We start from the raw sequence: 13489 nt of genomic DNA, 5'->3' as shown, positions 1-13489 counted from the left end.
GAGATCCAGTGGGCAGGAATGGGGGGAATAAGTGAGTGAGGTGAACTGCAGCATCTCTACAATTGTTTTTAAGAGTGGGTTGATTATCATGTGGCCAGATCTTGTGACTCTGAGATCAGCCATAACTTTGGGTACAGGTTATAAGTGCCTTTGTTCAGTGCCATTATAATGTCGTATAATCACAGAAAGTATAGTCATAAGACTACCTGTATCAAAAGGGGACACAGTTTCAATCACAGTCCTCTTTACTTTTTTAACCTTCTTCTTCCATAGAGTTGCTTTGCTTTCATGATGCAAATGCTACTGAAATCTGGCTATCACTTCGCCATCCACCCCCATTTACACTCCAAACACCTAGGAGCTCTTTGGAGGTGAACCATGGCTAGCTTCCTTTCTGCTGACTTGAAATCATGAGAGGGAATGTACATCATTACCACATCCTGGAAGTGATGTGCTGGTGCCTGGAGGATGTGAGGGTCTGGATGGGTATCAACAGGCTCAAACTCAACCCTGCCTCCCAATTCCATCTTTCCATCCATTACCCTGGGAGGGGGGGGAATTATTGACCCCCTCAGAGATGGTTCACAACTTGGGCGTCCTCCTCGATCCATAGCTAACATTAGAGCACCATTTTTCAGCTGTGGTGAGGAGGGCGTTTGCCCAGGTTCGCCTGGTGCACCAGTTGCGGTCCTATTTGGACCAGGAGTCACTGCTTACAGTCAATCATGCCCTCATCACCTCGAGGTTCGACTACTGCAATGCTCTCTACATGGGGCTACCTTTGAAGAGTGTTCAGAAACTTCAGATCGTGCAGAACGCAGCCATGAGAGCCATTGTGGGGCTTCCAAGATCTGCCCACATTTCACCAACATTCCACGGCCTGCACTGGCTGCCAATCAGTTTCCAGTCACAATTCAAAGTGTTGGTTATGACCTTTAAAGCCCTACATGGCATCGGACCAGAATATCTCTGAGACCACCTCCTGCCGCACGAATCCCATAGGCTGATTAGGTCCCACAGAGTTGGCCTTTTCCGGGTCCCATCGACCAAACAATGTCGGTTGGCGGGACCCCTCCAGAGATTCAAACAGCCCCCACCCCCCTCGCCTTCCGTAAAAGGCTGAAGACCCACTTTTGTCACCAAGCGTGGGGATAATTACCATCTTTCCCCCCCCCTTTTTATTATGTTTTTGGCCTTCCTGTATGTTAGTTTAGGTTGAATGTGTATGATTGCATAGTTAGGGATTTTATTATGTTATTAATGCTTTCTTAAATTGATTTAATTTTTATTATTGGATTTGTAATGTATTGTATTGCTGTTATGCTGTGAGCCGCCCCGAGTCTTCGGAGAAGGGCGGCATACAAATCTAATAAACTATAAACTATAACTATAAACTATCCTCAAGCCCTTTTTGCATTTTATACAAAAGGCAGAGATAAGCCAAACCAGCTAAACATCAATAATGTGGCATACCAAATCCTGAAGACCAAACCAGCAAAACTCTTCCCAGTTAACTAGACCTCAGACTAATATTTCTGCTACAGGTTCTGAAGCTCAGGAGTCAGGAAGAACAGTTATATCCCAACAGAAATGCAGCCACAGCATCTCCAAACAACAAAAATGTGTGTGTGTGTGTGTGTGTGTGTGTGTGTGTGTGTGTGTGTAAGAGAGAGAGAGAGAGAGAGTGAGAGAGAGAGAGAGAGAGAGAGAGAGAATCCTAGCAGCTTCCATTACATATTTATCTCTGAGTTGGGAATAAATTAATTCAGCCCCTCAATACTTTATGAATACTGTGATAATAGCACAGGATCCTCAGGCAGAAGCCCCAATATTTTCAGGCTACTACCTTTTACAGAATAGAGCTGGACACATTTCCCCCTCCATTCTCTCACTTTCTATAATGAGACACCTAGCAAGAACCTGTTCTGCAGATTACTTTGAACCTGCTAGACCTATTGGGTGCAGTTATATCACACTAGTCACAAAACAGCTTATCATCTGCTCCAGCTCAGCTTCAGGGGTATCACTTCCAGGCTGTCAGAGCAACCCTTCTTCAATGAGAAGAAGTTGCAGTTTTTACAGTAGCTTCTCATTTTCTTTGTAGTTCCAAAATCTTTGCTAAATTCAGACTTTATATATATCTCACATATTAAAAATATGGTATCATATTTGGTCTAAAAGCCACATTTGGCCTTTAAGTAGCGTGAGGGGGTTGGATTCCTAAAAACAGGCAGCCCAGGATAATTACATTCAAATATACAATCAGTTATTAATATAAATGTACTCATGTAGCTATCAACTTTCCATTTCAAACAAACTCCAGAGTACTGTTGAAGGGACTCTGCCTAGTCAGAAATAAAACACGGGGCATATTCCCAGATACATTTGTAGCTTTAAGTGTGTAAATTATATTGATAAGGAGCACTTTCTTTAATAGAGTTAATCATATTGGTATAAACTGCCTTATATTTGAACCTTAGCCCTACTACCCAAAAATGTCTTATCTAAATGGCTTCAGAGAGGATTATATTGTTGTCTGGAACATTCCCACTGAAGTAGTTGGATGGAAACCACATCTGAATGCATAAACAACATTTGCTCTAATGCTAAACAAAGACCTGTTGAATCTTATTCTGCATACTTTTTGCGGACAATAAGAATAACTGAACAGATGTCCTATCAATCATACTATTCAGTGCAAAAATAAATTCTTGAGCATTCGTTATCTTACATTAGTCTACGGAGAGGGGCGGCATACAAATCTAATAAAAATCTAATAAATAATTACAGCTACCAATCCTGTTTCTCTTGGATCTACCCTCGCAATGTTTGTTGTGTGCCTGTACAAAAACTAACTTTCAACAATATCTGCACTGATCCACAGGCCTTTTTCCTTTATAATGCTATTGCAAACAGGGTTATAAGGAATGGAAACATATCAACAATTCATATTAAGCTAGCAACACAATCTGAAATCAGAGAAATAATGGAACACTTCCTTTATCTCCCGCCACCCCTTCCCATTATCCGTTTCCCACTTCTTGCTAACCAGAAGCCCGTAAAGGAAAGAAGGGTTGTTCTACCTTATAAGCAACTTTGGAGGGACATCTCTTCCCGAGGCCTAGTGGTGGGGACATGAGAGTCAGCATTTCATACATCTCAGTGTAATGGATGCGGCCACTGCTCATGTGCAAGGAGGAGGAGAGAGGATAAAGGAAATGGGGAGGGGGAGGGAGCAAGATGCAGAAAAAGAAAAGAAAAAGGCATTCCCAGAGGTAAAAGACCCAAATAAACCAGAATGTAGGAAACGGAAGAGAGAGAACAAAAACAAACAAACAAACAAAAAAGACAAACAGGAAAAGAACAGGAAACCCATTAATCAATGCAAATCATACATGACAGCTTGTGCTGATGTGGGATTTATAGCACCCCTCACACAGACCCAGGAATGATACCAAAACAAAAGTGCCTGCCTTTCCATTTCTCTGTGGATAGTTTTTTGTTTTTGTTTTTCCAGCCAGTTCTTTTCAACTGCAGTACATGACCCTTGTAATTTCCAGGGCTTGTGTGTAAGTGTTATAAATCAAGATGCACAAAAGGTGTTGTTTGGAATATGGTGGTGCATCCCTCAGTGAAGTGGCATGTCCTCCCTCTCTGGCTGTGTCCATGCAAGAAGAAAGCGGTATCTTGCATAGGAGGGAAGTCCACGGTGGTCACTTCTCGAAGGAATGTGTCTGTTTGCTTCCATCTAGAGATAGGATGGAGCATGTTCCCACCATGCACTGGTGCAAATGCATGCCAAGTGTATAAGAAAAGAAAATACGGGAAGAAAAACTCAACATGCAATGCTCTCCAGCCCTCCTCCCATTTCCTTTCACATGCGAATTCAAGTTTCACCTAGTTGGAGTTTAAAGAGTCTTGACAGAGGCAGCTGTTTTTCCTTAAGGCTTCAGTTAGATTGGTTGGTATTCCCTGTTTTGTGAGTTTCAGGTTCTGTAATCAGCCCTTTACTCAGCATAAAAGGAGCTCAGATTAAAATCTTAGTCTCTTGCCTTAGAAACGTCATTGTGAATCCTTATTCTAAGTGTGGGGAATATTGTGGAAAAGGATAAAGGGTAAAATCCTCTATTCCTTCTAAAAAGGGAAACACACAGCAGTGGGCTACGAGCTGGAACGCTAAATTGCACTCAGCATCGCAGCTTGTAAGTTCTTGCAGGACCAACACAATTTTGCTGCTGCACCTGTGGAGGTAGCAAAATCGCGCACGGGGCCACAGATAAAACCTCGCTGAAATATGGGTGCAATTTTGCTACCTCCACAGGTGCAGCAGAAAAATCGCACTGGTCCCACAAGAACTTACAAGTCACGGCAGCAAGCGCAATTTAGTGTTCTAGCTCGTAGTCCACTGCTGGAAACACAATATACAAAGTTGATGTAAGGAAAGAAAAGACTTGCATGAGTTCCAGCGAAAATAATTTCTGATGTCATCTACTGGTTATTAAACAGTATCGGATGTTTTTGCAGCTCTTTTTAGGTGAAAGATCTTTGTTTATTATTTGTTCAGCTCTTGTATCACTTTTAAGACTCCCTAACAGAGAGGTGTCACTGTTAAAGCAATAAGTTTGGTATTTAATTGTTCCTATTTTTGACAAAATGTGTAATAACTTAATGTGTTTTCCATTCAACTAACAACTGTCCACTTCTTATTAGTTCCTTCGATCTTTTCTTAACATTTCTAGGTTGGTCTTTTCTTAAATGCAGTAAAATTGGCTTGTATGCAGCTATTAAAATGTATTAAAATATATTGTTTGACAATAAACTACATGAGGAAAGTCTGATTGAGCTGCTTTTTACTCCAGAAAAATTGCTCTTAAAATGTCTCCAAACTATATCTCTTCACAATTGAATTTGAATTTTTATTTTTTTTCTGTCCATTGTAATTTTGGTATTTTTTGTAGTGAAACATTTTAAAACAAGAGTTGTATATAATTTTCTAGAGAAGCATGAAACAAATCATAGCCAAGAGATCATGTAGTAACGTCTTTAAGAAACAGAAGAGCAGAGTATAAATTTTAAAAAATGTGAAAATGGGTATGGCTTGCACAAAAGAAAGAAAAAAGCTTTAAAAACTCTGTCTCTAATCATATGGTCTGCCTCAAAACTAAAATTAACTTACAGTTGGATTTAAAAATTACAGCTTACAAGAAAGACATGATGATAATAGATTTACAAATGAAGTCAAACAATTGAAAAATTAAAAACTATATATAAACTATAAATCAGAGGAGCAATGTGGATTATTTTGCAATACTGGATTTACAGAAGGAAAATGCTGAAGTTGCTAGAGTAGAATTACAAAGGGGGCGATCAAAAATGATGAGAAGAATTTTAAAAGAAGAGACAAAGATAGTATAAAAAGGCAGATATTAGACCTTTCTGTGAGGAATTGAAAGACTGTTGGGAAAAACAAGACAGAATACAGAATTGGTTTATGTGATCTAGGTTAAAATAACGGGTTGCTATTTCAGCTGTCATTTAATTGTTTTTTGATTGGAACTAGGTGGTGGTGGTTATTTCTGAGAATGTTTAATTATAATAAGTCTGGAGTTTGATTATTTGAAGAGAGGGGAAAGGGCAGATCTGTTTAAATGGAAAGGAAGAATTCAAATTGGGTGTAACAGATACAGTTTATAATAATTATGTTATATCTGATAACCCTTGATGATGAATATGATGAAATGAGACTGGAGAGATAGGATTATAGAGAATGGGGTAAAGTATGGAATGAAGAGGATTTTGGTTGCACAGTGTTATAAAATATAGTAATAAGTTGTTAGCATAAATTATACCTCCTTTTCCTATGTTTATATCTTTCCTTTATTTTCTTTTTCTGCATTTTTAAATATTTTTAAGCATCAGAAAGGTTTATAAAACAGATCAGTTTTAACTTACTGAACAAAGGTTAATGTGCTATGGATTAAACTTGAACTAAATAAGCTTTTCAATAGCAGACAAAAATACTAAAAACTAAATATAAATGTATAATATTAAAAGAATATAATTATCATGTCAATGGAGTTAATTCTGTATCTATTCAAATTGTGAATTTTAGGTATATTAAGCAGGAGTCATAATCATATAAATTATTAGCACAATTGTTTTAACCAATAGTTTACACAAATATAGTTTAGCCACTAATAATATGAAAAAGGGGAAATCTGAATGGGGGAGCAAATCCACAGCAAGGCTCCCTGGAGTGACTTTTCCACCTAATCCCTATCATTAGGGATTCTCTTTCAAGCTAATTTGCCTGACTGCCTTTTACACAGGCAAAAGTTTAAAAACAATATTTGCAAATTGCTTGATATGTAGGTGGCTTATAGACATAGATAATTTTAAATATTAATTGTTAGCCTCCCAGAGCCTTTGGGAATGGGTGACATACAAATAGTATCATAAAATTAAATTAAAAAAAAATAAATTGAGGAAATGTTTGATACATCAGAAAGCCAGCTAGTTCTCGGAATCAAATAATATGCTTTTCCTAAGTAAAGATGTTGGTAGATTTTCATTTACCTAGAATCTTTCGACATTACTCTTTAACATATTATAAAAGGACAAACAACTTGTTAATTATAATATGGCATAGCTTAATCAACATAGCACAATTAGAAATATTAAATCAGCATGAGACGTAAATCTAGTAGTTAATATTTCAGTGTGTTCTAATTAATATTTCTGTCAAAGTAATCATAATGATAACTAATTATATATATATTGGGCCGAGAGGCAAAAAAGGAGCTGTGATGTTCCTTCAATACACCAGAGTGATTTGACACAAAAATATGTAACCCTTCCCTGGTGCAGAGCTGAAGGGATTGGATACTGTAGCCTAGAGGTTAATTCTCTGTCTTACAAGACAAAGGTTGCTGGTTCAAATCCCAGTGAGGGTATGGCTAGCTGATGAGGCCAAAATAAGGTCGAAATAGATCTATCCTAATCTCCTTTAATTTTCAAATTCAGCAAAAAAACATGTGACACATACAGATTAGAATTGTTGGCTATCAATAAAATTAACAGCCTTGGAAATGGTCCTGGGTTGGGCCGAGAGGCAAAAAAGGAGCTGTGGTGTTCCTTCAATATACCAGGGTGATTCGACACAAAAATATGTAACCCTTCCTTGGTGCAGAGCTGAAGGGATTGGATACTGTAGCCTAGAGGTTAATTCTCTGTCTTACAAGGCAAAGGTTGCAGGTTCAAGTCCCAGTGAGGGGTATGGCTAGCCGATGAGGCCAAAATAAGGCCGAAATAGATCTATCTTAGTCTCTCTTAATTTTCAAATTCAGCAAAAAAACATGTGACATATATATATGTATGTATATATATATATATATATATATATATATATATATATATATATATATACATATATATATACACACACACACACACACACACACACACACACACACACACACACACATATATATATATATATATATATATATATATATATATATATATATATATTGTTCTGAGTTCGGGTTTTGCCCCGTGTAATATTTTGAGTGTCTATGCGACGTTTCGGTGAAATCACATTCACCATCATCAGGCTGAAGTTTTAAGCTTCGTGCTGTTGTAAATATGTAAATTGTCCAAAAACCTTCAGTTGTCTTGATTTATCTGGGCAAGTAATCAAATTTAGGAAACTTTTCTTTTTTGCAAGTCAGTGTGAAGTTAGGAGGAAAAAACCCAAACACTGTTGGAGAGGCAAAAGACTATGTGAACTTAATTTGCTCATGGTTCCTTAATTATGCTATGCTATTACTGAGAAATAGGGACAGTTCTCTATTTCCGAAGTTAATTTGGAAGATTCTCAGTGGGTATGTTCACTGCTGCTTGTGGTGTTCACTATGGAAGATAATTAGTATGTTTTAATCCTTTCTAAAGCAAAACTGAACAAATATAATTCAAAAGGGCAACATCTCATCTATGGCTATGAAAAGTTCAAAAGTGTTTAAGATCCAGAAATTCAGAGTGATTTACATTGCAATTTTCGCACATATTCATGGATCCTTAGGAGGCTGGGGGAGATGAAACTATATATTATATAATAGTTTTAGGAACTATTCAGCTTCAAGAACTTTTACTTGGAATGAGAGTGGGAGGAAGGGTTTTTTTTTGTGTGTGTAATCTGAATATCTAGAGATTGTACAATGTTTTTCTTGGTGAAACTTTGGGTAAACAAGCAATGAAGGATCATGAAGGATGACCTAAGGAACTTTTTAAAATAGATTGTTGTAGGTATCAAATTCACCTATGAATTTGGCACACATTTGTTAGTAAACTGAATTCTAAATGATCTTGTCATGAATAGAAGACAGTGTTTCATAACCTTCTTTGGCTCTTGTCAGTACTGATAAACAAAAGGAGAGCAACAAGAAGGAAAGAATTGCTAATTTAATTAAACAAAGCTGTAATTTGTTAATTTTTAAACATTCCAGAGATTGTGATGTCTATTGTTTCTTCTTCTATAACTATATCTGGAACTCGCATTTTTAGGACAATTTGTGTCTGTGTCTGTGTATATCTCTATCTCTATCTCTATATCTCTATATCTATATCTATACTTATGTCTGTCTGTCCGTCCATCCATCCATCCATCCATCCATCCATCCATCCATCCATCCATCTATTGACACACACACACATACATGTACAGTGGTACCTCTACATAAGAACGCCTCTACTTATAAACTTTTCTAGATAAGAACCGGGTATTCAAGATTTTTTTTTGCCTCTTCTCAAGAACCATTTTCCACTTACAAACCTGAGCCTCCAAAACTGTAACCCGAAAAGGCAGGGAGAAACCTCTGTGGGGACTCTCTAGGAATCTCCTGGGAGGAAACAGGGCCAGAAAAGGCGGGGAGAAGCCTCTATGGGGCCTCTCTAGGAATCTCCTGGGAGGAAACAGGGCCTCCACCCTCCCTTTGGTTTCCCCAGTCGCACACATTATTTGCTTTTACATTGATTCCTATGGGAAAAATTGCTTCTTCTTACAAACTTTTCTACTTTAGAACCTGGACACGGAACAAATTAAGTTCATAAGTAGAGGTACCACTGTATTTGAATATACTACATTTGATATAACTAAGGTTTATTTTTTCTTAATATCAGTTCCATAGAGTTATATTTCTTTGTGTATACCCATATGTTGTACAAAATTAACACTCAAAATAGGTGTAGGAGATTAATGCCTTCATGTAAACACTTGCCTTATTTTTTTTATTAGAAGTGATCTCAATATAACCCTAGACTTATATCTGAGCACAGTACCAGACTGTACTGAAAACAATACTTTTCCATACAAAAGTATTTTTCACTCCTAAAATGAAAAGGTAATTTTGCTGCTTCTAGCTTTCTCCTTGCTAATTTCTCATTAACGGATGGGCTTTATTAAGTTTAAAACCCAAATAGCCACATGAATTCCTGCCCACCGTATCATTTTCTGGCATAGGTTTTTTATATAAGTTAAAATGCTTGAATCCAGTTGCACTATTTCTGAAGTACAGTGTTCCCTCGATTTTCGTGGGTTCGAACTTCGCGGAAAGTCTATACCACGGTTTTTCAAAAATATTAATTAAAAAATACTTTGCGGTTTTTTTCCCTATACCACAGTTTTTCCCACCCGATGATGTCATATGTCATCGCCAAACTTTCGTCTGCCTTTAATAATTTTTTTTAATAAACTTTAATAAACATGGTGAGTAATAATCTGAATGGTTGCTAAGGGAATGGAAAATTGCAATTTAGGGGTTTAAAGTGTTAAGGGAAGGCTTGTGATACTGTTCATAGCCAAAAATAGTGTATTTACTTCCGCATCTCTACTTCGCGGAAATTTGACTTTCGCGGGAGGTCTCGGAACGCATCCCCCGCGAAAAGCGAGGGAACACTGTACAGGCAGAATGTTATTCTGAATGAATGGATCTTCCATGCCCAACAGTGGTAATACCTTTAAAATTAAGTCTCTGGGCACAACTGGTGAGATTTGTTCATTTCTTACCATATCTGATTTGATTTTTTTAAAAAAAATAAAATTAAATTCTTTGTTCCCTACTTTTAGTGAAAACCAAATACAATAATCCTTTCAAATGAAAAAATGTAGGCCCTGGAAGGTGAAGCAGGAAACAGTGGCTCCAAAGACTTCTCTATGCATTAAGAGACACTCTGAAAGGGGCGAGTACAAGTGCACTAGAGTGCCTTCCGTCCCCTGTCCTATTGCTCTCCTATATCTCCTATACCTTTCTTCTATTCCTATATCTCTTCTTCTGTTCTTTCATTGATATGTTCTATTACTATATCTTCTTTTCTATTATTTCTTAGATATATTTTACTATGAGTATCTCCCCTATAACCTTCATCATGTATTTTACTATGTGTATGTAGATATACAGTAGTCCCTCGCTATATCGCGCTTCACCCACCACGGCTTCACTTCATCGCGGGTTTTGAAGTCAGCGTTGGCACAGATACGGCGCTTAGAAGTTTGGAAGGGCAGGACAAGCCAACCAGCCCGCGGCTGGGCAAATGATGAGCGGGGCGGGGACTGAGCTCCGGTGGAGGCCCGTCCCCTCGTTCAACCCGCCTCGCCAGTGCCGAGAAGGCAGTCTTTGGAGGCGCGCTTAGTGGTTGGCGGCGGCGGCGGTGTGCTTGGGATTGTACAAAGAGCTGGGAAGGAGGAGAAATTCCCCATCGCGGATTTCACCTATCGCAGCCAGGTCTGGAACGTAACACCAGCGATAGGTGAGGGAATACTGTATACCCACTAAAACCCTCATTGTGGATTGGACAAAATAAATAAATAAAAATAAATAAATAAATCTTGAGTTACTCATTCAAGATGAGAATGAATACGTTATTTCAGTTGTGCCCTAAAACCCATTCCTTGATATTTCCCGGTTATAACAGCTGCTGATTCTGAGAAGGTTTGAATCTCTTTAAACTCTAGGGAAAGCAAGTCAACATTCCCTTGTGAAGTACAACAGTGTGAAGTACAAGAGAGAGGAGGAGAGCAGGATTTAATGGGATGTCCCTATTGCCAGGTTGTGGCTGGGGATTGTGAGGCAAACCTTGCAAGCCACCCTGCAGGGGCAGTTCTCTCCCAGGCCCAGAGGAGGCGAGATCACCCGTACTAATTTGTACATATCCTTATACAGGATCCTGCCACTGGAAAGGAAGCACAGGTGAGTTAATAGGCCCAGTCAGGAAATGGGAAAGAAGAACTGTGTGCAACTGGTAACGCCAGAGGTGTGCATTGCTCTTTTTCTAGGAAGGGGTTGAGGGAAGGCTCTGCACAACCACCTCCTTTGAAGATATAGCTATTATTTCCTCTGCCAGGTTCCCATGGAGGAATTCCCCATCACCAAGAAGGAGCATATGGCCTGGTTTATAATGGAATGATAAAAGGCAGTCATTCTACCAAATTTTATTCCATGAAAGAAAAACAGCAGAATAAATGGTTTTGCATAATCAACTCTTCATATCAAGTGGATAAATGGTGTCTTATTGTATGCAAAGTTTCAAGCCAGTTCCCCCCCCCCCTTCAATTCCTGTCTTCCCACTTTGTCCTTTTTTTCAGAGTGGTGATCAATCTGTATTGTGAGTTCAATTGCACCTAGGATAAACAGGTGCTCCAAAGCTATATCAACAGCATGTCGTTTGGCGGGACCCAGGGGAAGAGCCTTCTCTGTGGCGGCCCCGACCCTTTGGAACCAACTCCCCCCAGATATCAGAGTTGCCCCCACCCTCCTAGCCTTTCGTAAGCTCCTTAAAACCCACCTCTGTCGTCAGGCATGGGGGAATTGACATGTTCCCTCCCCCTAGGCTTATAAAATTTATGCATGGTACGCTAGTATGTATGATTGGTTTTAATTTGTGGTGTTTTTTAAATTAACTTAAATATTAGATTTGTTTTACATTGTATTGTTATTGCTGTGAGCCGCCCCGAGTCTGCGGAGAGGGGCGGCAAACAAATCTGATTAAACTAAACTAAACTAAACTAAACTAAACTAAACTAAACTAAACTAAACTAAACTAAACTAAACTAAACTAAACTAAACTAATTACTAGACTACATTGGCTCCTTTTGATATCCCAGGGTTTGTTTATTTTTTCCATTTCTGAAAACCAAGGTTTAGTTGTATCAGCCAGAGATAATTTATTTTGGTCACCACAGTCTAGCAGTGGAAGGGCAGGAGGTGAAACTCTTACAGTTAGAATGATCAGTTTAATTTAGAATGATAATTATACTGTAGCAGTATTCTGGGCAGAATTGGAAGTATTATTTTTTAATGCAGCGATAAAGTAATTTTTTTTTATAATCCTATTTTTTTTCCACAGCAGGATTGGATGATTTTGAAAAACTACAGCCTTAGTATAAGACAATTTTAATGGACCAGTTATAAAAATAACTATAGGAAGTGGAAAATGGGAAAATAAGATGACTAGAAAAATCTGTTGTTCTTATTTAAGTCCTAAATAATTTTGCCACAAATTGGCTTTCTTCACTTCTATGAGACTGTAGCCAGAACTGCCAGTCACTATGGCTTTTAGCTACTGACATTTCTTGACCTTTCAAGAAAATAACATGAATTTCCTTGCTACAGATGAGTTATTAAGCCAGAGCTACTAAATTAACGTCTGCTTCTAACAGAAGAAACAAGTTCAGAAGAGTAGCCCTGTTAACTCTGTGCTCATCTTAAAGGCCAACATACTTATCATGTAAATCTTTTAGAAGGAAGAGGTTTCATTAATTTAGAAGAGTGACTTAACAGAAAACAATACATTTAATTTTCATATCCTAAGGTAAAGCTGATAATATCCATCTGATGTACTTCTAGGATTCCAATAACTCCAGAGAAGTCATGAATATTGACACAAATATCAATAGACAATTAGGTAGACAGGTAGTGCTAATTCAAGCTGGAGAAAGATAATAAGAAATAAACTTTTAAGTTTTCAGATGAGAGATCTGTAAAAGATAACCATCCTAAGGTATTACTGCCATTGGCAGTTCCACTTCAGGTTAAGGACCATCGTTTAGGAATTCTGGAATTAGGCCATTATATTGAAATGGCCCAAGGAATATTTAATAGAAAACAATATCTCCAAAGTATTCCTGAAGTATGAATAGTACTTATGGGTAGCATGAGTGAAGGTTTTCAATAACTTGGTGGTCAATTCGCTCATGACATAAATTATTTGTGAAGATTTTTTTTCTTAAAACATTTTAGGTTGCAGGCACAAAAATGTAATATAGTATAATTTTTTTTTTAAATGGGTGGGGGATTTAATGCTGGACATACATGTGTAAAATCCTCTTTTTACATATATATGAGACCTCAATTTCCACAATGGTTCATAAGTATGTCTGTATGGTCGATATAGGAAAACTCATTTGCTGCCAGAAAACTGCAATCTACAGAATATT

The 13489-nt window shown here is 37.9% G+C and overlaps 1 protein-coding gene across 1 annotated transcript in view; it reads right to left on the bottom strand.

Annotated features, from left to right (window-relative positions):
• The window catches only part of CACNA1E (calcium voltage-gated channel subunit alpha1 E), a 377710-nt gene that overhangs the window by 31025 nt on the left and 333196 nt on the right, over nucleotides 1-13489 (bottom strand). The window contains exon 39 of the mRNA XM_070746282.1: nucleotides 3084-3180. Within this exon, the coding sequence (XP_070602383.1) occupies nucleotides 3084-3180 (97 nt within the window). The remainder of the gene's footprint in view (nucleotides 1-3083; nucleotides 3181-13489) is intronic.

The sequence above is a fragment of the Erythrolamprus reginae genome, chromosome 3, assembly GCF_031021105.1.
Source record: "Erythrolamprus reginae isolate rEryReg1 chromosome 3, rEryReg1.hap1, whole genome shotgun sequence".
Classification (NCBI taxonomy): Eukaryota; Metazoa; Chordata; class Lepidosauria; order Squamata; family Dipsadidae; genus Erythrolamprus; species Erythrolamprus reginae.
The sequence above is the reverse complement of the archived record's forward strand: the minus strand, read 5'-3'. Positions and strand labels throughout refer to the sequence as shown.